The 26675-nt window shown below is 46.3% G+C and overlaps 2 protein-coding genes across 2 annotated transcripts in view; one reads left to right on the top strand and one right to left on the bottom strand.

The window, feature by feature from the left end:
- The window catches only part of SLC26A5 (solute carrier family 26 member 5), a 113702-nt gene extending 110122 nt beyond the window's left edge, over nucleotides 1–3580 (top strand). The window contains 3 exon segments of the mRNA XM_040412541.1: nucleotides 506–727; nucleotides 2256–2310; nucleotides 3100–3580. Of these exon segments, the coding sequence (XP_040268475.1) occupies nucleotides 506–727; nucleotides 2256–2310; nucleotides 3100–3275 (453 nt within the window). The 3' untranslated portion in view covers nucleotides 3276–3580.
- An 8002-nt stretch (nucleotides 3581–11582) lies between these two features.
- Nucleotides 11583–26675, bottom strand: part of PSMC2 (proteasome 26S subunit, ATPase 2) — a 37267-nt gene continuing 22174 nt past the window's right edge. The window contains 5 exon segments of the mRNA XM_040412529.1: nucleotides 11583–12795; nucleotides 12910–13006; nucleotides 15015–15217; nucleotides 16483–16570; nucleotides 16690–16854. Coding sequence (XP_040268463.1) covers nucleotides 12638–12795; nucleotides 12910–13006; nucleotides 15015–15217; nucleotides 16483–16570; nucleotides 16690–16854 — 711 coding nt within the window. The 3' untranslated portion in view covers nucleotides 11583–12637.

Genomic DNA, 26675 nt, shown 5'->3' with positions numbered 1-26675 from the left:
GCCTTTTAAACTCTGTGTTCCTCCTCCTATAGAGGTCAAGGGGTCAATCTCATGTGTAGCCGTCATGGTGGATTCAAGGAAACAGAATTACTGGTAAGTCTAATTACTGTTTTTCTCATTTGGAGCTCCGGCAGTAGCTGAAGCCACCACTAGAGGGAGCATTTTACTGCAGTAAACTTCACAACAGCTACTTGCTGCCCCAGTGGTGACTGGAGCTGTGCATCAGAAAAATGGAGCTTCAGCCCCTATACAATTATATAATCAGAATTTAAGTCCTAAAGGTGTTACACGGGTACATGTTCATTTTACTCCATTTCAATAGATATCTGAACCACTGAATTTTTATTTAATTGAACACATTTGTTTGGACTGTCAAATGTGCATGTCATTGCATATTGCCATTGCTATTTAGCATGTCCAGTCTTTATCTCTCCTCTCCAGCATTTGACACTGGATTTCACCATGCTAGATTTTTTTGGGCTCATGTCCTTTTTATATTTTTCAGACTAACGATGTGGAGATGGCTGTGAAACATGAATTAATAAATGATGATTCAGCCACAGACTCAGGAAATGTGAAAAATGGGTCAGCGGACAGAAATCTGCATAGTTCACCTTCTGAAGAGTTAGAGTATTTCATGAGTCCAGTCATCAACACCCATACAGTAATTCTGGACTTCACACCTGTCAACTTTATAGATTCTGTCGGAGTGAAAACGCTAAAATCTGTAAGTTGACAATAGTCTAGATGAAACCTGAGTAAACAGGCATTTCTGTCTAAGCTGCTGTTCTTACTACTTTTTACATAATATATAGGTTCAGGCTCCACTTAAGGGGTTGGCCACTTTTTGACTACTGTTGACCAGTACGCATCAGATCACTTTATGGCACTTACTAACATAGTCTGCACCATTTTCTGTATTTCATCAGCCATGTCTCCTTCTTTGGCAGACCTTCTGTGCTTTCCACAGAGGTCATGTCCACAAGATGGCCGCTGATGGAAGGTCATGTAACCAGACACATGACTCTCTCCCCTGCATTCAAACACACTGCACCTGTACTAAACTCTGAACAGTGCAGACAGCAGTTGCAGTGTATCTGAATGGAGGAGACTGTGTGATTTTCCTGGTCACATGACCCTCTATCAGCCGCCATTTTATGGACAGGACTAGTGTTGAGCGAACTTCTGTTTTAAGTTCGGCGTCTAAAGTTCGCCTTCCGGTTAGCGGAGAATCCCGATATGGATTCCGAATTCCGTTGTGGTCCGTGGTAGTGGAATCAATAATCGGCCATTATTGATTCCCGATATGGATCAGAATCCATATCGGGATTCTCCGCTAACCGGAAGCCGAACTTTAGACGCCGAACTTAAAACAGAAGTTCGCTCAACACTAGTCCTGTCCATAAAATGGCGGCTGATAGAGGGTCATGTGACCAGGAAAATCACACAGTCTCCTCCATTCAGATACACTGCAACTGCTGTCTGCACTGTTCAGAGTTTAGTACAGGTGCAGTGTGTTTGAATGCAGGGGAGAGAGTTATGTGTCTGGTCACATGACCTTCCATCAGCGGCCATCTTGTGGACATGACCTCTTTGTGGACAGTGCTCAACACTAGACAGGACCTCTGGGTGGACAGCACAAAAGACTTGGCAACAAGGGGGCATACCTTATGAAATATAGAAAATAGTGCAGAATATCAACAGAGCTAATATAAGTAGGTGCCATATAGTCATATTACATACACATTCATCGACAGTAGCCAGAAAGTGGGCAACTCCTTTAAAGGGAACCTGTCGCCAGGATTTTGTGTATAGAGCTGAGGACATGAATTGCTAGATGGCCACTAGCACATCCGCAATATCCAGTCCCCATAGCTCTGTGTGCTTTTATTGTGTAAAAAAAAAAAAAAACACGATTTGATACATATGCAAATTAACCTGAGCGGAGTCCTGTCCCTGACTCATCTCACGTACAGGACTCATCTCAGGTTAATTTGCATATGTATCAAATCTGTTTTTTTACATAATAAAAGCACACAGAGCTATGGGAACTGGGTATTGCGGATGTGCTAGGGGCCATTTAGCAGCCCATGTTCTCAGCTGTATACCTAAACTCTAGGTGACAGGTTCCCTTTAAGTAAAAACTTACAAAGAAGCAAAATACAATTTTTTTTTTTTATTGAAATGTTTTTCATGCTGCAATTCCGATCGTCGTGATCCTAGCTTGCTACTTAATATTGTATTCATTTCTACAGCTAATCAAAGAATACAAGGAAATTGGTGTTGACATCCTCTTATCTGGTTGTAATGGTAAGTCATGGAGCACTCAGATTTGCCTCTGATGTGGCTGCAGTGATATAGGACAGTTTCTATGCACTTGCTTGCTAAGCTTTTGTTTGGTTGATAGCAATTATGTGGCTGCACTTATACTAACAGTTATACAGTAGAGTACTGCTAACAAGATTACTGCTTAAAGATTCATTGTACAAGAATTTGGTACAGTGACAAATACGATCACATTTTGGTTGTGTCCATCTCAAATGCAGGTTATGCTACTTTCACACTCACTTTTGGTCCGGATCAGTCAAAGATCTGCACAGACGGATCCGTTCAGATAATACAACTGTCTGCATCCGTTCAGAACGGATCCGTTTGTATTATCTTTAACATAGCCACGACAGATCCGTCTTGAACACCATTGAAAGTCAATGGATGACAGATCCGTTTTCTATTGTGCCAGATTGTGTCATAGAAAACGGATCCGTCCCCATTGACTTACATTGTGTGTCAGAACGGATCCGTTTGGCTCAGTTTCGTCAGACGGACACCAAAACGCTGCAAGAAGTGTCCGCCTCCAAAGCAGAATGGAGACGGAACGGAGGCAAACTGAGTTGATCCTTTTCCATTCAGAATGCATTGGGGAAAAACTGATCCGTTTTGGACCGCTTGTGAGAGCCCTGAACGGATCTCACAAACGGAAACCAAAACATCAGTGTGAAAGTAGCCTTAGATTTATGTGCATAAAGTGTACAAAACATGAACATGTTGTGGTGTTCTGTAACTTGAAAATATACTTATGCATTTATGCTTCTGTCACAGGACTGGTTGTACAAGACTTGAGCAAGCTGAATTTCTTTGACAAGTCTATAAGAAGAGATATCCTGTTCCACAGTATTCATGATGCTGTGATCCACTGCAGATTTCTAGCATCCTCATTGGCTCTTGCCTCTTCTGAAGAGCAGGTCCTCAGCTCAGAGACACCAAGCCAGATCTGATCTTTCCTTTCACCAAAGGAGAATGGTGCAATAACTCTTTTCAGATGTTGCCTCTGATTTCGATCCACACATGCAGAATTGAGATAGAACAAAACCCTGCATTTTCCTACACATACATAGAACCTCCCTTAGTTTGTTACAGTGCTCTCAGCCTATCCTCTTTAGGCTTATGCGCAATGAAACATACATTGAATAATTGTGAGAGATTAGGTAATCTGAGTCTGGAGAATTTATTGTAAATGCTTTAATCAGTGCATAGGCTTTCAAGTTAGGTGTGGAAATAGCCTTTTTCTTGCTTTATAGTTATAAAGCATATGACCCGTTTTTACGATTCCGTACTGTGCCTCTTGGTACCCCACTCAAACCTCTAAATGGCATAAATACCTTTTATCCACAAGAGCTGCCTTTAGATAAAACAGTAGCTGGGACCAGTATGAAGGAATCAGATATTGAATTATCTGAGATGAGGTGCTTAATTACTGCTGGATGTCAAGTTTCCCCTCGTTGTTTTCTAGACAGGATAATTGTTTTTATTAATGGTATTACCTAAGCCTCCGTTCACACTAGCATCATGGCATCTGTTTATACTGGCTGGATTTCTTCAGGTCAATTTGGTTAACATCCTGACTGATTCTGTTACCTTATAATGGTTTATGGCATCTATTTAATAGATAAATTAGAGCAGCATGCTATGCTGTGAACAGAAGCTTGTAAAATGTCATCTCATAAGTGTTTTCTTAAAGAAGCACGCCCGCAATTTATTTATTTTTTTCTGACCTGTTAGAAAGGTACATGATGTAATCTTCTTACCAGTGACTGTATTTGTGAATTATAACCTCCCTTCTGATTCTCAGCTCTGTCATGTGACCAACAATCTGGCTCTCCAAATAACATGGCATCTTATGTGTGGACAGGGAGTCAGTTTCTCTATGTATTCCTATGAGAGCCTCAATGTTAGTCTCATAGGAAAGAATAGAGAAGTAACAGACTTCCTGTCCTGTGTCAGTTGGAGATCAGAGTGCTGGTCACATGACACAGCTGAGGATCAGAAGGAAGTGGTTAACTCGCAAATACAGTCACTGATCCGAAGATTACCTTGACTACAGATTAGACTATGTACCTTTTTAACAGGGGGAGAATATATTTTTTTGTGCAAGTGCTACTTTAATTAGTGTGGGCTTTTATAGTTATCCTATTCTTAACCAAGTAGAAAAACATTAGAATATTATATAAAAGTCTTATCTTGTATTCTAGTCTTCAAGCTGTTATAGATACCTTGGTTTTTTTGAATCAGTGTTGTATGTCTCAGAGCACATGATCACTTTAACTCTGTAGGTGCCACAAGAATCTACAAGGAGGCTGGAATTATATCATTAGACACGTGACTGTTACTGTATAGAGGGTAGTTCAGAAAACTTGCCTTATCCATGCTGTGACTCAACACATTTAGGGCCAGTTCACATGGAGGAATTTGGCGTTTGAATTTTCTCACGTAAAAATTCCAGCTTCAGCCGCATGGTGTCAGCCTCCTGCCATTTACAGGGGGAGTCAGCACTACAGTTTGCGGGTCGGCGGTTTAAAGCTGCCACTGTGCCAATAAGGGACATGTCCTTTCTTGGCGTGGTGGGTGGACAGACTCTACTTGAGGCTGCGGTGGGAGTTTGCTTACGGTTTAGCTTCATACTGTGGAGTTAAGCAGCGAGCGAGTGCATTAAAAAAAAATATACTTCTGTTTACTTACCCTATACATAAGTGATGCAATCTTGTATTAAATTAATAATTATAAACAGGATATTGATTTCTGTAAGGATAGAGGCCATTGGTGGATCAAGTTTTCAATTGCAAATTTATGATGAAATGTTCATAAGCCAATCAGAAATAATTTTCTAGATTATTCTCAATTTTACCTATGCAGTAATTCAGGAGATACATTAAAGCGTCCCTCTGGTTTAAGAAAAAAAATTCACATTAACTGGGGAACAAACAGAACACTTCTGATGACCTATTTTTCATCTGTGGATCCACCGATTAGGGGCTTCTCTTCTACCATCCAAGATGGCTGCACTGCTTCTCAGGCTACATGATGCATACTGTGCATTTGATAGTCGAAGACACTTCCTGATTATGTGGGCAGAGCAGAGCTGTAAGAGCACGAAAATTCTTGGACTACTGATACACAGTATGCATCAGGTAGCCTGAGAAGCAGTGCTGCCATCTTGGGTGACAAAACAGGAGCCTGGGACAAGAAGAAAAGAGATCACCCTGTATCCCCAGTTAATGTTAAGTTGTTGTTTTTTTTTCCCTGAACTTGAGGGTTTCTTTAAAGAGTAAGTAAACTTTTAATGATTTTGTTTTTTTTAAATGTCCGTAATAATACTTTTTCTAATTTATTTTTACTAGAGATATTCCCCCCTAAAGCACAGATTTCCTGCGCGCTTTAAATTCACTATTCTCCACATCACTGACTTCTCAGCGGTGTACGGAGTCCACAGTTTATGAATGGGGCCGCAGTGCAGGGAGTACGGGCAGGAGCACACATTCCTATTCCTGTCTGTGCCCCCAGAGGTTTACTAAATGCTGGCATAGCACATGGGAACCCTGTAACCATGTACTATGCCAGGATTAGCCGAGTAGAGCGGGCTCCTGCCTGTGCCTGCTTCGCTAAGCTCTTAGCTTAGCAAACAGGCACAGGCAGGAGCCTGCTTTGCTCAGCTAATCCTGGCATAGTACATGGTTACAGGGTTCCCATGTGCTATGCCAGCATTTAGTAAACCTCTGGGGGGAACACAGGTAGGAGCAGCAATGTGTGCTCCTGCCTGTACTCATTGATACAGTGCACAGTTCGTACTCCATACCCTGCTGAGAAGTCAGCGATGTGGAAAATAGTGAATTTAAAGTGTGCAGGAAATCTGCGCTTTAGGGGGGGGAATATCTTTGGTAAAAATACAAAATCAATAAATAAAATACATAAAAATTATTAGGGCATTAGGGACATTTAAGAAAATAATAAAAAATGAAAAGTTTAGTTACTCTTTAAAGGGGCTGTCTGCTTTGGACAATTCCTACTGGTCAGAACGGTGCTTTGACAATATGCTGATCACAAATCAAGCCAGAATGTATGAACCAGTGCAATAAACAGACAAATATACCTCTATAGAAAACACAATACAGAATATAAAATCACTTAAACACACAATGTACACAAATCTTTTTACATGGGTGTGTGCACCATGATACTCCCCTAACCCCCCTCAAAAAACAGATAATATGGAACATACTCCTATAGTACCTACACAATAATAGACAAATATGACATCAATGAGCGGCATAGAAAAGGGGTATCATTTTCCCTGTAGTGCCACCACGGTCCACAGGAGAACTTCCTATTCAAATCAATGTGCTGCCTAAGTAATACAGGACACATCCTATCTCCACTCTGGGCAAGAGCTGAGGATTGTTAACAGGGGACCCCCTCTTAACTCAGAATTCTCTAATAGGGCATATGAAAGGTTCACAACACTGATCACCTAAAAGTATATTTTATTAACACTTGAAAACATGTATTTTATTTTATTGCTACCCCAAACCTAATCATTTTGGTGAAACACCATTTCCAAACAGTACTCACTGCTGGGCCCAGGCTTACACATGAAATGGGTAGCTAGAAGCTAATGGTAACTACAGTTGTGTTTAAAATAATAGCAGTCAGACATCACTTACCTGATCAATCACTGTAAACGTGCAACATCTTGGTTCCAGACCAACAAGATTGACGTTATGGAGTGGACAGCCCAATCCCCGGTACCTTAATCCAATAGAAAACTTGTCGGGTGACCTCAAAAATGCTGTTTTTGAGGCAAAACCAAGAAATAGAAAAGAACGTAGTCTAATCATCCTGGGCTGGAATACCTGTTCACAGGTGCCAGAAGTTGGTTGACTCCATGCAACACAGATGTACAGCAGTTCTCAGAAACAGTGGTTATACAACTAAATTAGTTAAAGAGGACCTTTCAGTAGTTAAAAAACTAACTATATCAGTGGGCAGAGCGGCGCCCATGGGTCCCCCTGCACTTACTAGTATGTCTGGGCGCCGCTCCGTTCGCCCGGTATAGGCTCCGGTGTGTGCAGCTCCCTCTTTTGTACGGGGCAGAGTTTTTGTATTAGGGTTGCCCCTTGCTGCAGCGCTGGGCAATTGTAGCGCACAGCTCATAGCCTGGGAGTCCCAGGCTATGAGCTGTGCGCTACGATTGGCCAGCGCTGCAGCAAGGGGCAACCCTAATACAAAAACTCTGCCCCGTACAAAAGAGGGAGCTGCACACACCGGAGCCTATACCGGGCGAACGGAGCGGCGCCCAGACATACTAGTAAGTGCAGGGGGACCCATGGGCGCCGCTCTGCCCACTGATATAGTTAGTTTTTAGTTTTTAAACTGCTGAAAGGTCCTCTTTAAGTGATTCAAAGGAAAGCAAAATCTTCAAACATTTTTCAGTTTATATAGTGAATATTTGAGTTTGTAAAGAAGAATACAAACACTGCTATTTTTTTGAAACAGTCTAATATTCACTTTTCTTCAATTTTCTTAGAGGAACAACACAAATTTGATATTTTTCTTCGTGTTTTGATTTGGAATAGAATGTGTAGTGTTTCCAATGCATTTGTGCGTATGGAAATAGAAGCTATCAGTAGGATTTTGAGCTTTATTCCCTTTTTAAACACACTGCTATTATTTTGAACACAACTGTACATGTTCAATACAGGATGAACTGGGAGATGCTAAGCTGCGCTGTCAGATGTGCTCTATAAATGTCTACTGTATGACTTAAAGGGAACCTGTCACCGGGATTTTGTGTATAGAGCTGAGGACATGGGTTGCTAGATGGCCGCTAGCACATCCGCATTACCCAGTCCCCATAGCTCTGTGTGCTTTTATTGTGTAAAAAAAACAATTTGATACATATGCAAATTAATCTGAGATGAGTCCTATACAGGACTCATCTCAGGTTAATTTGCATATGTATCAAATTGTTTTTTTTACACAATAAAAGCACACAGAGCTATGGGGACTGGGTATTGCGGATGTGCTAGCGGTCATCTAGCAACCCATGTCCTCAGCTCTATACCCAAAATCCCGGTGACAGGTTCCCTGTAAGGTGCCTTTACACCTTCAATGGCTGTTGGCAGCCCTCGCCCACTGCTGTGTCTCCCGACTCCCCAATACACATACACTTTCAGCTGAGTGTTTTTTGTGTTTTCGATGGGGGAGAGCGTAGAAAGCCACTGCCAGACACCTCTGCTTATCTTCTAGGAGAAGAAAAGGATCGGGTGTTAAAATTCATTGTGCCTGATCCTTCTTTCCCCCAACATAAATTGGAGGAGAGTCTTACATGTGTATGGCACTACCTGCTAATTTGGGTGGAAGATCAGATTCCTCTACAACCTTCAACATCAACAAATGCCCGCATTTAAGTCTTGCTGTAAGCATGTGCTGTTTGTTCTGTTTCCAGCAGTTGTTAGCCTTACATGACAGCCTCAATACCTAGGTATATTATTTTACTACATTGCAGGTTATGAGGTGACCTTTTTATTGGTAGAAATGGATTCCAAGGTAAACTCTTAACTAAAAAGCAAAAATTGCTAATTTTGAGAAACAAAAATGAAAAAAAGCCTTAAAACCGTGTGACTGTGACTCTTCTCACCAAAACAAACTTTCATGTTTGTGTAACTGCTTTGAAAATGGGAATGTATTCGTGTGGAGGCTGAGAGCTGTGTATATTGCGTGCCTGTTACACTTACTAGGGATCTGCGCTGTTACTGATAAGGGCTCATGCACACGACCGTATGTATTTTGCGATCCGTAAAAAAACATGGATGACGTCTGTGTGCATTTCCGTATTTTGTGGAACTGAACAGCTGGCCCCTAATAGGACAGTACTATTCTTGTCCGTAATGCGGACAATAATAGGACGTTCTATTTTTTTTTTTTTTTTTTGCGGAACAGACATACGGAAATGGAATGCATATGCAGAAACTTCCAGTTTTTTGCGGATACATTGAAAGGAATGGTTCCGCATATGGTCAGCAAAAAAAAAAAAACGGGCAGACACGGAAATAAAATACGTTTGTGTACATGTCCCAAGTATGTGGTTTGTTACAGCGCAGTTGTTTTTATATTAGATGTAGGTAAACCAAATCTAGATCTGCATTATGGAGAATTTTTTTTTTATTTTTTTTGTGTAAATATAAAGATTTGTGTAGTGTAAAAATATATATATTTTGTAATTTAAAATTGTATAGATTGCTCCCTAAGGGTTAATTTACAAATGCATACTATGTGTTAGATCACTGTGCACTATCGTATTCTACAAAGGATGCAAGTCTGTTCCACATTGGCTTTGTGTTCTGTAATGGTCGGTACTACTGCTTTTGTACTAGTTTTAGCTTAGCATTATTGAATGTGACACCAATATGAATGACTGCCTTTAAGGCCTCTTTCATACGAGCGATGCAGATTGTGTCAGGAAAAAACTGATTTGCAAACATGTTCAGTTTTTTCTGTGATTGCGCTTTTTTTCATCCTGATTACATGCATGTGGTTTTCACGTGCGTAAAAAAAATTAACTGAAAACTTAATCTACAGTTCCTAGTAGCCATCAATGAAAAACGCATTGCGTCCAGATGCCTTCTGTTTTTCACACTTTCACTTCAATAGCGACAGAGCTATGTGAAAAATAATATAGAACATGCTTCGATTTTTTTCCTGAACACAGAGATGATCATTGAAACACGATGCATGGGTCAGAATTCAGTTTGGATGCCATCTGTTCGCTACGTGCATCAAATGCGGAAGGAAAACTCGCTTGTGTGAAAGAGCCCTAAATCACCTTGCACCAGTGAAAGATTCAAGTTGCTGCAGGTCTGAGAAATCCAATAAAAAGGCTTGTGATATGCCATATAAATCATTGAGGTGGGTGATATTGGACCACCGCTGAATTCGAGAATAGAAGGAGAGCTCTAACAGCTTTGGTACTGCAGAGATGGCCGTCAGTGGTAATCTACCACAACATTCTCAGGCCATATTGCTGACCATTCTGTCAAGGTTTAGGCACATATTTTGTTCCTGAAACCTAACAGAACCCGCGTGCATCTTGCCAGTAATCATGTGACTGATTTTATATCTGTGGCACACTTAGAAAAATGTTGCAGAATGCCCACAGATTCCACAGTGAAAAAGCTGCATATTTGCTCCATAGCATTGCAACTGTATGTGAATTGACTGGCCAATCTGTGGCAGTTTCAACTGGATTTCTCAAGTCATGGCAGATTTGCCTATGGGAAATCTGTTCTATGTTAACGTGGTCTATGCTGTGGCCAATGTCAGCAAACTGGATCAAGATCACAGAAACGTGTAGATGGTATTGGCCACTGCAATCAGAAATGAATACTTGGTGCAATAACCTTATATACTAAAAGAAAAACTGATACTGCACTAAAGCACATCTGACCTAGTACAAACATCATGCACTGAGCTAAATAAACTAAGATATATTCAGAAGATGATATATGAAAGTATATATAACTTATTTTACTTACCTTTGTTTCATTCTCATAAAGTTCATTGGGCAGTATAATCTAGAGACATTGATATGAAAATATGTTCTTTGCAATGCTTGACCTTCTGAGGGTCTTCCCAAGAAGAAATGGGGCCTTTGGTTTGAGCTGCTAGGTGTTAATAGTACAATTTGTTTAGATGATTCTTTCGTTCCTGTGTGTTCAAGGTTACTTTGTAGGCAAGCTATGTACGCCTAACTCATTTTTATACCAAAAGGTACAGGAATATGATAACTAAAGCAAGCAATATATATTGAAATTATTAACAATCCATGTCCATCCACGTAAAAAATAATTTGCCAGTTCCATTTTTGTGTGACCAAAGCAATGTCACTGTGGATGTGGACAGCTGAGAAGTTGCAGAATTTGCATAGAACACCATTTCCTCCCACTGAGCTGTTTAATATAGAAATACAGTAAAAGCATTTTGTGTACTGCAGCTCTAGATAGGAACAACCAAGTATTCACTACACAGTAAAACTACCAAATGTTTGCACTGTAACCCTTTCAGGACTAGGCAACTTTCCTTTTTTATCCTGCCCTTCTCAGAACCCTAACTTTTTTACTTTTCAGTTCACATAGGTGTATGGGGTGGTGGGGTGGGGTTGCTTTTTTGCGCTTTAATTTAACTTTGAAAACTGATTTTTGCTTATGGGTGTTTTGGGATACAGCTGTGTAAATGATCTTTATTTTTTACTATAGACATCTTTGGCTAATTCTATACCAACTATTGGTTGGCTTAATTTGAGAAACAATTTATGCCAGAATTGTGGCACGACATGTTGCATCATCGTCCCTGCCCCCTTTTCGAGCAAGTCGGAAAAAAAAGGGTAGAAACCATGGTTACGCCAAATGGTGCCACTTTTTAGACAGATTTTAGCTGCAAACACATTAGTAAATCTGGGCAATTGTTAACAGGAAGTCTCTGCATGTTTAACATTACGTGTAGCCCTCCATCCTTGGGTAGAAGTTTACAATGGTCAACAGTCAATTTAAAGGTAGAAGATACAGTATTATCATCAAATAGGTCTTATAATCTATTCCACATTTACAATTGGAAATAATTAGGCCAAGAATGGATTCTCAATACAGTCAATTAATTTTAGAAAAATGAAGATTTAGGAGGTCAATGCTTGTTTTCAGTTACAACTTTCTGCATTACCTGTGTCCTTATGGTATAATCATTAACAACATGACTTTATCATGATCTTATAGCACAAAGAAATGTTATACTGACAAGCACTGTGTCATTAGCAGCACTGGTGTTTTCTTATTTAAAAAGCAAGGACCGTGTAGCTACAATTCTATTATAAACTGTAGGCTTTACATACTACCATCAGTTCAGTCACACACGCAGCCAGTTACATTTACATCTGAAAGTGCTGAAGACATTTTACAAAATGTTCTAAATATTGTGTTTACTGAATTATTTGAAAAATGTTAGTGTATGTTAAATAGTCTATTTTTCTAGATATATATTTTTATGTTATACTACAAGTGAATTTGCCTTCATAGATATGTTTGCTAAGATGATGGACAACTTCTCAGATCAAAATAAAATTATTTGACAGCATAAGATGTCTTTTATTTATTTATTTTTATCGGTTGACAACAGAAAAATTATTTCAGATGTTATTTCAAATACACAATACCCCAATCACATAACATAGGTAAAGGAAATATTTTGTACGCTACATTAGGCCGTAGCCACTAGGACAGAAATTGTGGTCTGTCAATGAGTTTTCACGTCAAGTTTAATTATAAGTCATGTATCTGGGTGTAGCACTGAATTTTGCGTATGATTTGATAACCTTGTTTACAGCTTCCAAGAAGTCCTTCTCCGTTGCCACTTTGCGACGTGCTCTGATTGCAAACATTCCCGCCTCAGTGCACACACTGCGGATCTCAGCACCTAGGTAGCAAAGGCCACAGACATGGTTATATGTATGAAGGCATTCATACTTTGTCACGCACATTTCTGTGCCCGACATATTAAAATTTATATACTACTGAGTGAAAGACTTACCTGTGCTGTTTGGACACAAACGGGCCAGCAGCTCAAATCTGATATCTCGTTCTACACTCATTGACCGGGCATGAATTTTAAATATGTGTGTCCGTCCCTGAAAAAAAAAAAAATGTTTACATTGGTTTAGGATATAAAGGCAGTTTTCTATATGCTTCATGCACACGATCGGGCCGTGTTTTGCGGTCCCCAAAACACTGATTCTGCCCATTGCGGAACCGAACGGGCCACCCATAATAGAAATGCCTATTCTTGTCCACAAAACTGACAAGAACAGGACATGTTCTATTATTTTGCGGGACCATGGAACAGAACAACGGATGTGGACAGCACACGGAGTCCGCATCTTTTGCGGCCCTGTTGAAGTGAAAGGGGCCGCAACAGAGCCTCAAAAAAAGTGTGGCTTGGATGTGGACCCATACAACATTTGTGTGCATGAGCCCTTAATCTGATGGTCTTGTCTGATTAAGGGTCCATTCACATGTCCGTATTGTATTGTGGATCCGCATTACACCCGGCCGGCACCCCTATAGAACTGCCTATTGTCTGCAATTGCGGACAAGAATAGGACATGTTCTATTTTTTTCCGGAGCCGCGGACCAGAAGATCGGGGGCGGGCTCCGGAAATGTGGATGCGGACTGCCCCATAGAGAATGAATGGGTCCGCACCCGTTCCGCAATTTGTGGAACGGACGCGGACCCATTCTACGGACATGTGAATGAACCCTAATTCAGCTCATTTCTAGCTTTCACAAGACCTGAAGCCACTAACAGGAAGAGGCAACTGACAAAAAAAAATAAAAAATTGTAACAGATCTAGTGTTCATTATTTTTTTCACACGGGCGAGTTTTCCGGGCGGATGCGATGCGTGAGTTGAACGCATTGCATCCGCACTGAATCCTGACCCATTCATTTCTATGGGGCTGTGCACACGAGCAGTGATTTTCACGCATCACTTGTGCGTTGCGTGAAAATCGCAGCATGCTCCTCTTTGTGCGTTTTTCACGTAACGCAGGCCCCATAGAAATGAATGGGGTTGCGTGAAAATCGCAAGCAAGTGCGGATGCGGTGCAATTTTCACGCACGATTGCTACGAGACGATCAGGATGGAGACCCAATCATTATTATTTCCCCTTATAACATGGTTATAAGGGAAAATAATAGCATTCTGAATACAGAATGCATAGTAAAAATAAATAAATAATAATTTAACTCACCTTAATCCACTTGATCGCGCAGCCGGCATCTCCTTCTGTCTCCTTCTTTGCTGATTGTAGGAACAGGACCTGTGGTGACGTCACTCCGGTCATCACATGATCTTTTACCATGGTGATGGACCATGTGATGACCGGAGGGACGTCACCACAGGTCCTGTTCCTACAATCAGCAAAGAAGGAGACAGAAGGAGATGCCGGCTGTGCGAACAAGTGGACTAAGGTGAGTTAAATTATTTTTTATTTCTTTTTAACCCCTTCAGCGCTATTTTACTATGCATTCTGTATTCAGAATGCTATTATTTTCCCTTATAACCATGTTATAAGGGGAAATAATACAATCTACAGAACACCGATCCCAAGCCCGAACTTCTGTGAAGAAGTTCGGGTTTGGGTACCAAACATGCGCGATTTTTCTCACGCGAGTGCAAAACACATTACAATGTTTTGCACTCGCGCGGAAAAATCGCACATGTTCCCGCAACGCACCGGCATATTTTTCCGCAACGCCCGTGTGAAAGAGGCCTAAGAACATGTTCACACAACATGTATTATTTAGTGTGGATTTCACTATAGTGGCATGTTCTGTATTAGCCACATGATGGAGTATCAGAGGCATGACAAACTGCAAATCTGCAGCAGGAATCAGTGTCAGTTTTCTACTGAAGATTTTCTTGCAAATCCACCATGTGTAATATTTGATAACCCAGCATTCATAAGGTCCCACTGATGCCGGATTTAAGGAACTATAATGCAATACAAATAGTAGCAGTTTGTCAGCCTTGACAATTTGGTAAGGAGGCACAGGGGAATGGATAATAAAAATAAAAAAAACGGCCTGAAGATGACCTAAGAAAGTCATATTTTTTTAAAACATTACTTATCTTTACCTCAAGATCAGGTAAACTGAATTCAATCTTTCTGTCCAGCCTTCCAGGCCTCATGAGGGCAGGGTCCAAGGTATCTGGTCTGTTTGTGGCCATTAATACTTTAATATTTCCTCTTGGATCAAATCCATCCAACTGATTGATGAGTTCCAGCATAGTTCTCTGGACTTCATTATCACCCCCAGCTCCATCATCAAAGCGAGCACCTAACAAAACAAGAAGACATCAAGTCCTTTACGTGCATTTTCGATTTGCATCATGCAAAAAAAAAAAAAAAAAGGGCTTCTATGAGATTTTATAACAGAGCACCAAGAAGAATTACTACATTATTTAGATTATCGGGCCGCTTTATCAAGGAATGGCAGCTGTACACCCATAGTCTCTTTTCACATCACATTCAGATCTGTTCTCTATCAAACAGATTAAGTAGCTTAATAATAATTGCTATAGCACCACCATATTCCGCAGCACTTTACAATTCTTCGATTTTGCTTTACACAATGGATAAAGCAATTGTGAGGCATCCAAGATTTGTCTAAATTTACACTCAAGGGTAGCACAGTTTAGAATTGCTGCAGTCAGCTTTATAAATGGGAAACGGCGCCAACAAATAAAGTCACCATATTTTACAAAAAGTCATTGAAAACACAAAGGTACCTAAATGCTCTCGCCCTACTCTATTTTATATGTAAAATAAAGCACCACAAAGTTGTTCTATGAAAATTGTTGACACTATGCAGCAGTGCACTTCTTTTTGGTTATTCGTGCTACTTAAAATGTCCCTGTACTTTGAGTGAACTTTTCATATAGCGACATATCAAACGTTTTGATTGATGGGGGTCCAAGTGCTGAGAATTTGGCTGATCATTGGAACAAGGAGGAGAGAGAAAAACACTCACAAAGCATGCTCTCTCTACTAACTGCAGGAAATGGAAGCAAGATGGACTCAATAGAAAGTCTACAGGTCCATATCGATTCCATTTCCTGCAGCAAGGAGAGGCGGCACGCTATGCGAGTGCTTCTCCTTCTAGCAATTGGTGGGGATCTCAGCACTTAGACTTCCACCAATCAAAACTTTTGATGTGTCACTGACATATCAAAAGATTTCCATAGTACAGTTCTACTTTAAAGAGTCACATGTGCTATACCTAGGGATGCAGGACTCAGGGACTCTCGGTGAATCCGAGGCGTACTCTGCCCTCCTTGTGCCCTCTAAGCATAACATATTTTGCGTTCACTGTTAGAAAAGTGGAACGGACTTGCAGATGCAGACAGCATGCAGGTTTGCTGTCTGCATCTTTTGTGGCCCCATTGAGATAAATGGGTCCGCATCTGAACCTCAAAAAATGCGAATTGGATGCAGACCAAAATTATGACCCTGTCCAAGCCCTAACACAATGTCCAGCTGTAATAAAATCTATTTAGGCAGGATGTTATGTTGTAAAGTTCATAGAATACAAGAAATACATACCACCAATTGCATCAATTTCATCAAAGAAAATAAGGCAGGCTTTCTTTGTCCTGGCCATCTCAAACAATTCACGAACCATTCGTGCACCCTAAGGAGAAAAATACGTAGAAGGGTGGAAAGGCAACAAATGAAATAAAACAACATTGTGATGACCACACTGCTTCCTTATTGAATATGTTACATTAATGTAAAAAAACACAAACTCACTTCTCCAACGTATTTCTGGACCAGTTCTGAGCCAATCACTCTGATGAAGCAGGCATCAGTTCTGTTAGCAACGGCACGAGCACAAAGAGTCTTTCCTGTTCCGGGAGGACCAAACAGCAGCACCCCTTTCGGGGGCTCAATCCCAAGATTAACAAATCTTTCTGGCTGTAAGTAGAAATTAGGATTATGTCTAGGACTTGTAAATGCAGATTATTTAACACAGGACACGTACAAGCTTTTTACTATACGAATTTGTGTCAAATAGTTCTTAGAGCTCAAATAACGAGATTTTGTGAAACTTACCTGTAAAATCAGTTTCTCGCTTGATTCATTGGGGGACACAGACCATGGGTATAGCTGCTTGCTGCCACTAAGAGGCGACACTAGGCTGAAAACTGTTAGCTCCTCCTCCGCCAGCTATACCCCCTCTGGCCAGGAGAGAGCCTTCAGTTTGTGCAAAAGCAGTAGGAGAAGCAGAAGGATAAAACAACATCAACCAACTCCACGGACAACGGACCCAAACGGGGTGGGTGCTGGGTTCCCCCAATGACTCAAGCGAGAAACTGATTTTACAGGTAAGTTTCACAAAATCTCGTTTTCTCGCTTATATCATTGGGGGACACAGACCATGGGACGTCCTAAAGCAGTCCCTGGGGAGGGAACACAAAACAGAGTGAAGAAGGTAGAGAACCTCGTGACAGTCATCACACTGCAGCCTGCAAGACCAGGCGGCCCAGAGCGGCGTCCGCAGAAGTGAGTGTGTGAACCCTGTAAAACTTTGTAAAGGTGTGGAGGGAAGACCAGGTCGCGGCTTTACACAACTGAGCCGCCGACGCCTGGTGGAAGTGAGCCCAGGAGGATCCAAGTGCCCTGGTAGAGTGGGCCGTGATCCCCGTAGGGGGCGTGCTATCCCGAACGCGGTAACATTCCAAAATAGTGGAATAAATCCACCGGGAGATCGTCACCTTTGAAGCCGGCAAACCCTTCCTAGACCCCTCCGGAAGGACGAACAAGGCGTCCGTGCGCCGAAAGGGAGCCACGGCCAAAAGGTAAATCGTAGAGCCCGCACAACATCTAGACGGTGTAACGACACCTCTCTCGGATGGGAGGGCCCAGGGCAAAAGGACGGCAGAACAATGTCCTCATTGAGGTGAAAAGCAGACACTACCATAGGCAAAAAGGAAGGGACCGGACGGAGGACCACCTTGTCCTGATAAAAAGACCAGGAATGGTTCACGGCATGACAGAGCTGCCAACTCTGAAACCCTGCGTATGGATGTGATGGCCACCAGGAAGGCAACTTCCCAGGACAGCAGGCGGAGGGAAGCCTCCCGCAAGGGTTCGAAAGGAGAAGCTTGCAGAACCCCTAATACCAAGTTGAGATCCCACGGATGAAGTGGGGGACGGTAAGGCGGAGCGGAGTGCGCAACGCCCTGAAGGAAGGTCCTAACAGGACCCAGTGCCACCAAGGATCGCTGAAAGAAAATGGAAAGGGCCGACACCTGACCCTTCAAGGAGCTGAGCGCCATGCCCAATTCCAGTCCGGACTGAAGGAAAGCCAAATTGACCGTCAGGGAGAAGGATCTGGGAGATAGGTCCCACTCCTCACAGAAACGAAGGAAGGACTTCCAAGTTCTATAATATATCCTGGAAGAAGTAGGCTTCCTAGCCTGAATGAGCGTCCGAACGACCGCATCGGAAAAACCCCGCTGCTTCAAAGGGAAGGTTTCAAGAGCCACGCCGTCAAACGAAGAGTATCTAAACTCGGGTGGAAGACTGGCCCTGAGCGGGAACGGAACGTCCCCTAGCAGGAGGACAAGATCAGAGTATCATGCCCGGCGCGGCCAGTCTGGAGCGATCAACAGGGTCTGAACGCCGTCCCACTTGATCCTGCGGAGGATCCGAGGCAGGAGGGACAATAGCGGAAAGACAGAGGAACGTGAACCCGTCCCACGAGCGCGTCCCACGGTGCCACGAGCGATCCCTTGCGCGGGGGCGAAGTAGCACGGGAGCTTGTGATTGAGGCCGGAAGCCATCAGATCCACATCCGGCCGTCCCCAGCGATGACAGAGAGCGTAGAATACTTCCGGATGGAGAGACCATTCCCTGGGATCTATCGTCGTCCGGCTCAGGAAATCCGCTGTCCAATTGACCACGCCAGGAATGTGGACCGCCGACAGGGACGGAACATGGGCCTCCGCCCACCTGAGAATCCTCGCCGCCTCCGACATGACGTTCGAGCTGAGAGTCCCCCCCTGATGGTTGACATATGCCAACGCCGTGGCATTGTCCGACTGGACTCGGACATGAAGGCCCCGCAGGAGGGTATACCAATGGCCCAGAGAGAAAAATTGCACGAAGCACCAGGACATTGATGGATAGTCTGGACTCCGACTGAGACCATACGCCCTGGGCCGTCCGAGTCCCGAAGACTCCTCCCCAACCCTGAAGACTGGCGTCGGTTGTAATGACCGTCCATCTGATCGGAAGGAAAGACTTCCCCATCTCCAGGTGAGTTGGGGAGAGCCACCAATGGAGGTCCGACCGAACTTGTTGAGGAAGGGGGAAGAAGAAAAAAAAAAAAAAAAAAAAGAAAAAAAACACACACAACACACAACAATCGACAATCCAAGGACTCCTGGAACTTGTCCCAGGTCGAGAGAATCACTCGCTATAAAGACCGGGTGTGAAATTGGGCGAATGGTACCGCCTCAAACGAGGCTACCATAAGGCCGAACATCCGCATACAAGTCCGGATGGAGACTGTGCGCTGCCGAAGCAAGCGGAGCACCGCGCTGCGTAGGTCCTTCACCTTCTCCGCTAGAAGACGGACCTGAGCTGCACATGAGAATGTCGTCCAGGTACGGAATCAAGGTGATGCCCCTGGAGCGAAGAAGGCCCATACGCGGAGCGAGCACCTTGGTAAACACCCTCGCGCAGTTGCCAGACCAAATGGCAGGGTGACGAACTGGTAGTTGTCAGAGTGGAACGCTGGTGGGCGATCGCAATGGGGACGTGCAGGTAGGCGTCCTGGATATCCACGGAAGTTAACCATTCCCCTTGCGCCAAGGAAGCTATCACGGAGCGAAGAGACTCCATGCGAAAACGGCGCACACACAAAAGGTAACTGTTTAACCTCTTGAGGTCCAACACCGGGCGGACCGCTCCCTCCTTCTTGGGCACAATGAAGAGGTTGAAGTAAAAACCGGAAAAACGCTCCCTCGCCGGAACGGGGGAGATTACTCCCCTGACCAGCAGGCTCTCTGGGGGGACGGGACAGAAAAAAACGGTTTGGGAGGCATGGATTGGAACTCCAACTTGTAGCCCGAAGTGACTACCTTGAGTGCCCAGGCGTCTGAGATGTGGGCCTGCCAAACCTCCTGAAAATGAAGGAGCCGACCCCTCACCCAGGAAGGTGGGGGCGCACCTTCATGCAGGGGATTGCTTGCCAGAGGAAGAGCGCTGAGGCTGTGCTCGGTAACGCCAGGCGGGCTGTGGCTTGAATGAAGGCTTCCGCCGTTGCTCCTGGGTGGGCTGCCTTGCGGTCGAGAGAGCCGCCGGGTGTGTGCCCGTGAAGCGGCGGAAGGACTGGCGAGGCGCAGAAGGACGTGGTCGGAAAGAACGCTTGGGTTTGGGCTGTGGAAGATGGGTGCTTTTGCCACCCGTGGCCTCAGAAATGATTTTGTCAAGTTTGGGCCCAAAAAAACTAGAACCAGCGAAAAGAAGGGAGAGAAGGGAACGTTTGGAGGAAGAATTGGCCTGCCAGGCCTTCAACCAGAGTTCCCGTTGAATGGAGACGGCAAAGGCGGAGGACCGCGCGACCATGGAACCCGCGTCCAGGGCCACTTCACAAAGGTACTTCCCTGCCTGGGATATCTGGGCCGCCAGAGCCTGGAGGTCTGTGCGGGAAAGGTCTGAATCTAAATCTTGATGTAAGCGCAGGGCCCATTCGGAAACCGCCTTAGCCACCCACGCTGAAGCGAAAATGGGACGGAGTGGGCGAATCGGTGGCAGAAAAAAAAAAAAAACTTCGCCAGCGATTTGACCTGTCGGTCTACGGGGTCCTGCAGAGAGGAGCCATCCGCAATCGGAATAGTGGTATTCTTGGCCAGGCGAGCCACCGGCGGCTCCACCTTTGGAGGGGAAGACCACTTACCCACCCAATCCGGGGGGAACGGATAAAGAAGATCCAGCCGCTTGGGGATCAGGAAACGTGAACCTGGCTGTTCCCATGTTTGAGCGGTGAGGACGGAAAAATCGTCATGTACTGGGAACGACTTGGGAGCCTGTTTGCTACGCAGGAAAGAAACTCCCTGGTGACTGGAAGAGGGGCCCTCCTCTTGAAGCTGAAAGGTGTCCCGGATTGACAAAACCAGACTGTCCACCAAGGCAGCCATCTGGGATGAGCGGTCCGGATCCAGATCCGTGTCCGACTCAGCGAGTTCTCCTCTGGACGAATGGTCTCCAACCAACGAGGACACCCTGGACAGCGAACCGGGGGGAGGAGGAGAAGGCGATACATCCGAGGAGGAGGGGCGTTCCTGCCTGGGACGCTTGCTGGGGTGCCTGCTCCTGGATGGTGCGCCCTGGGAGAGACCAGGTTGCGCAGGTGACGACGTCTCCACCAAGCGACCCATTAAGGAAAGGGTGGATTGGGAGATCTTAGACAGGTCAGTCACCGCCCGGGACAGGGATTTGGCCCATTCCGGTTCCATACTTCCAGCAGAAGGGTGCACGTCAGTGGACTGCGACTGAGGTGGCACGATCTGGGTGGCCTGGCATGAGGCACAGAGGGGGTTCACTTGACCCCTAGGAAACTTCACATTGCATGAAGTGCAGGCATAATGGGGAGCCCTACAAAGGACCTGGGGCGCGGGATCCGCTGTGTCCGACATGACCGAGAGCAGGGAGGTATAGAGGAGTGGCGCAGAATAACCCTTGGAACGTGTCCCCAGGGCGGGGAGGCGATCTGCAGCTAGAAGGACGATCCTCTCAGGGTGGAAAACACACGCACTGCCTCTGTACTTCCGGAAGGAGCAGGCAGGACAGGGGAGCGCGGCGGGAAAATTAGGCTCCGCACCCTCCAGCCGCCCGGCGGAAGAGTTAACCCTTTCCCTCACGGACCGCCGGGGCGAAGACCCTCCCCCCCTGCTGCCGCGATCCGGCGGAGAAGGGGTCGCGGTCCAAGAGGCACAGAGGTGGTTTATGAATGGGAGATGTCTTCCAGGGCAGAAGATGAAGCGCCACCGCCCGCGATTGCTGAATCCGCAGAGGGGAAGGCTGCCGCATAGGAACCCTCCCGCTGCCGATTTAACCCCCCCCGTGCCGGCGGTGCACGGGCGGGAAGGTGCGATGCAGGAGGTCCCCAGGTACAAAGATAGTGCTCCAAGCCCATATTGTCAGGAGAGTCCAGCCCATGGTGACACACAGAACACAGAGAGACATACTTACCTGTCAAGCCCTCCTGGTCCACTTTGTCTTCTTGTGGGGGGCAGAGCGGTGGAATAAACGTCACCGGTCAGCCCCCCGGGGATGCAGAGCTCTTAGTAGCCCTGGACCCCCAACCTAAAAGAGAAAATAAAAATAAAATAAAAATCTTTAAAAAATAAAATATAATAGCAGCCACCCTGCAGAGCAGGGGTCTGCCTCCTACGACACTAAGCTAAAAACTGAAGGCTCTCTCCTGGCCCGAGGGGGTATAGCTGGCGGAGGAGGAGCTAACAGTTTTCAGCCTAGTGTCGCCTCCTAGTGGCAGCAAGCAGCTATACCCATGGTCTGTGTCCCCCAATGATATAAGCGAGAAATCAGGGATCATAACTATGGAATGAAAATGCAAGTTTATATGCAGATCATCAATGGATGAGGTGTATGTGCTGAAAGACCTATGGAAAAAGGAGATTTTTGTGAAACTCACCTGTAAAATCTTTTTCTCGTAATTTCCATTGGGGGACACAGACCATGGGTATAGCTTAGAGATATTACTAGGAGGGACACTATGCAAAAAAAGAAGCTCCTCCTCCTCGGGCTATACCCCCAGGCACCTCCAGGAGAACTTCAGTCGTTGCAAAAGCAGTAGGAGAAGGAGAACGGAAACAAAACATTATGGAAACCATCACACAGCACACCCTAAGGCGTAAACCAAAAAAGGGGGCGGGAGCTGTGTCCCCCAATGGAAATTACGAGAAAAAGATTTTACAGGTGAGTTTCACAAAAATCTCCTTTTCTCGTTCATTCCATTGGGGGACACAGACCATGGGACGTCCCAAAGCAGTCCATGGGGTGGGAAAAAAGAACAAATCCAACACCGCCAGGAATAAACGTCCAGTAGTCAAACCGGAACCACAGCCTGCAATACCCTGCGCCCAAGAGCAGCATCAGCCGAGGCCAGAGAGTGTAACTGATAAAACTTTGTGAAAGTATGTAAGGACGACCAAGTGGCCGCCTTACACAACTGGGAAACGGATGCGCGATTGCGTCTAGCCCAGGAAGCACCCACTGCCCTTGTGGAGTGAGCGGTAATCCGCGACGGCGGAACGTGGCCGCGAGCGCGATATGCCGCAGCAATAGCGGAACGGATCCACCGCGCCACGGTGACCTTGGAAGCCGCCAGGCCCTTACGGGACCCTTCAGGAATCACAAAGAGAGAGTCTGAACGCCGGAAGGAAGCGGTAGCCCCCAGGTACACCTTCAGGGCCCTGACGACGTCCAGGGAGTGGAGAGCACATTCCTTGGGGTTCACCGGAGAAGGACAAAAAGAGGGCAGGACAAGATCCTCGTTAAGGTGGAAGGGAGAAACCACCTTGGGCAAAAAAGAAGGCACCGGCCTGAGCACCACCTTATCCTGGTGAAAGACCAGAAAAAGGTTCCCGGCAGGAAAGTGCGGCCAGCTCCGAAACTCGCCTGATGGAGGTTATGGCCACCAGAAAAACTACCTTCCAGGTGAGTAAAACCAGAGAGATCTCCCTCAGAGGTTCAAAAGGCGCCGCCTGAAGGGCGCGCAGAACCAAGTTGAGATCCCAGGGGGGCAAGGGAGGCACATACGGAGGAACCGAATGCGCCACCCCCTGCAGGAAGGTTTTTACAGGTCTCAAAAAGGCAATGGACCTCTGAAAAAAGATAGCCAAAGCAGAAACCTGACCCTTTAAAGAACTGAGCGACAGACCCATGTCGAGGCCGGACTGGAGAAAAGACAGCACCACTGGGACAGAGGAAACGTAGGGGCGAGTAGCCCGATTTCTCACAAAACACCAGGAAGGCCTTCCAGGTGCGATAATAGATTCGTGAAGAAGCCGGCTTTCGAGCCCTGATCATGGTTCTTACCACCGCATCAGAGAAGCCTCTCTTCCTCAGGATGGCGGTCTCAACAGCCACGCCGTTAAACGCAGCTGCCGTGAATTCTGGTGGAAGAGCGGCCCCTGAGACAAGAGATCCTCTCTGTCGGGCAGAGGCCACGGGACGTCCGCCAACATACGAGCGACGCTGGAGAACCAGGCGCGACGAGGCCAATCCGGAGCGACGAGAATGGTTGGTATCCCCTCCGCCTCGATCTTGCGCAGCACCTTCGGCAACAGAGGAATCGGAGGGAAGACGTAAAGGAGGCTGAACCGCTGCCATGGAAATACCAGCGCGTCCACCCCGTCCGCCCGTGAGGTCTCGAGCGCGGGCAAGATACACCGGCACCTTGTGGTTGAGCCGGGAAGCCATCAAATCTACGTCCGGACGGCCCCATCGGTGGCAGATGTCCTCGAACACCTCCGGATGGAGAGACCACTCTCCCGGATCCACCTTGGTGCGACTCAGAAAATCCGCCGTCCAATTGTCGACTCCCGGGATGTACACTGCCGACAATACTGGAACATGAGACTCCGCCCATAAGAGGATCCTCGCTACTTCCCGCATTACTGCCCGACTGCGAGTCCCGCCCTGATGGTTGACATAAGCCACAGCCGTGGCATTGTCCGACTGAAACCCGCACCGGGCGAGTCGCCAGGAGAGGAGTCCAATGGGAGAGGGAGTGGAAAATCGCCCTCAATTCCAAAACGTTTATCGGGAGACGGGATTCCTCCGTCGACCAGACACCCTGAACTGTGAGGTTCCGGAGAACACCTCCCCAACCGATGAGGCTGGCGTCGGTGGTGACTATCGTCCAGGAGAACGGAAGGAAGGACTTTCCTGACGATAGGTTCAGGGGAGACTGCCACCAAGGGAGAGACGCTCGAACTTGCCGGGACAGACGAACAGGAGTGTCTAGACCCCGAGGGTTCTTGTTCCAGAGGGCAAGGATCATCTGTTGTAGCGGACGAGTGTGAAATTGGGCGTACGGAATCGCCTCGAAAGAGGAGACCATAAGGCCCAGCACCCGCATGCACTCCCGAATGGTGGGACGTGGAGAGCGTAGAAGGAGCACCATTGCCAGACGAATCTGGGAAGCCTTGGAATCTGGAAGAAACACCCGAGAAATCGAGGTGTCCAAGATCATCCCCAGGAACGAAAGTCTCTGGGAGGGGTGCAGAGAGGACTTGGGGAGATTGATCAGCCATCCGAACCGTTCCAGGGATTGAACCGTGATTCGGATGCTGTCCTCGGCCTGTGGAAGAGACGGAGCTTTTATCAAGATGTCGTCTAGGTATGGTAACAAAGAGATGCCCCTGGTGCGAAGAAGCGCCATGAGAGGCGCCAGAATCTTCGTAAAAACTCGAGGGGCGGTTGCCAACCCAAAAGGTAGGGCGACGAACTGGTAATGACGCCCCCCTATGGCAAAGCGCAGAAAGCGATGGTGGGACTCTGCAATAGGGACGTGCAAGTAGGCGTCTTGAATGTCCACAGACGCGAGAAATTCTCCTGGACTCAGAGAAGCAATAACGGAGCGAAGGGACTCCATGCGAAACTTCCGCACCCGTAGAAACTTGTTGAGAAGTTTTAGATCCAAGATTGGACGCACTGACCCCTCTTTCTTTGGAACAACGAACAGGTTTGAGTAAAAACCTGTCCCTTGCTCTTCTGGGGGAACGGGGGAAATGACACCACGGTCCAGAAGAGAGGAGACCGCAAAAAAGAGGTCCGAGGCCCTGGCTGGATCCCCCGGAACGCGAGAAGGGAAAAAACGTTCCGGCGGGCTGGACGCGAACTCCAACTTGTAGCCGGACGTCACCACTTCCAGAGCCCAGGCGTCCTGAACGTGAGCCCTCCAGACCTGTTGAAAGGAGAGCAGACGGCCCCCCACCACGAGGGGTGGGGGCACCCCTTCATGCGGAGGGTTGCTTGGGAGCAGGAGGACGGGCTGACTGCGCCCGAGGCCGCCAAGAAGGCTGGGGCTTGAAGAAAGGCTTCTTGCGGGAGTCCTGGGACCCCCCTGCCGATGAGGATGACGGCGTCCTGGCAGTGGAGAAGCGACGAAAGGACTGGCCCCGGAAACCTGAAGGCCGAGACCGAAAGGGACGCTTGGTCCTGGGCTGGGGTAGATGAGTGCTCTTGCCCCCTGTTGCGGCAGAAATGAATTCATCTAGTTGAGCCCCAAAGAGCCTGGACCCTTCAAAGGGAAGGTTAGCGAGGGATCGCTTGGATGAGGCATCAGCATCCCACACCTTCAGCCAGACCTCCCTGCGCTGAATGACAGAGAGGGCCGAAATACGGGCAAAGAGGGAGCCGATGTCCATTGAAGCCTCACAGAGATATTTAGACGCTTGAGACATCTGGATGATAAAATCCAGAGTATCTGCAGAGGCGTCCTGCTCTGACAGATCCTGGTGGTGGCGCTGCAACCACGTTGTAAGGGCTCTGGCGACCCAAGCCGACGCAAAGGCCGGTCGCAGGGAAGCGCCCGCCAGCGAGAAGATGGACTTGGAAAGTGAATCCAAACGTCTGTCCACCGCATCCTGCAGAGAGGAACCGTCTAGGACGGGAAGGGCCGTGTTCTTGGCTAACCTGGCCACCGGAGGATCTACCTTAGGGGAAGAAGTCCACTTTTCCACTGTGTCAGCTGGAAA

The sequence above is a fragment of the Bufo bufo genome, chromosome 1 (assembly GCF_905171765.1).
Source record: "Bufo bufo chromosome 1, aBufBuf1.1, whole genome shotgun sequence".
In the NCBI taxonomy this organism is placed as follows: domain Eukaryota; kingdom Metazoa; phylum Chordata; class Amphibia; order Anura; family Bufonidae; genus Bufo; species Bufo bufo.
Note: the sequence above shows the minus strand (reverse complement) of the source record. Positions and strands in the feature narration are given on the sequence as shown.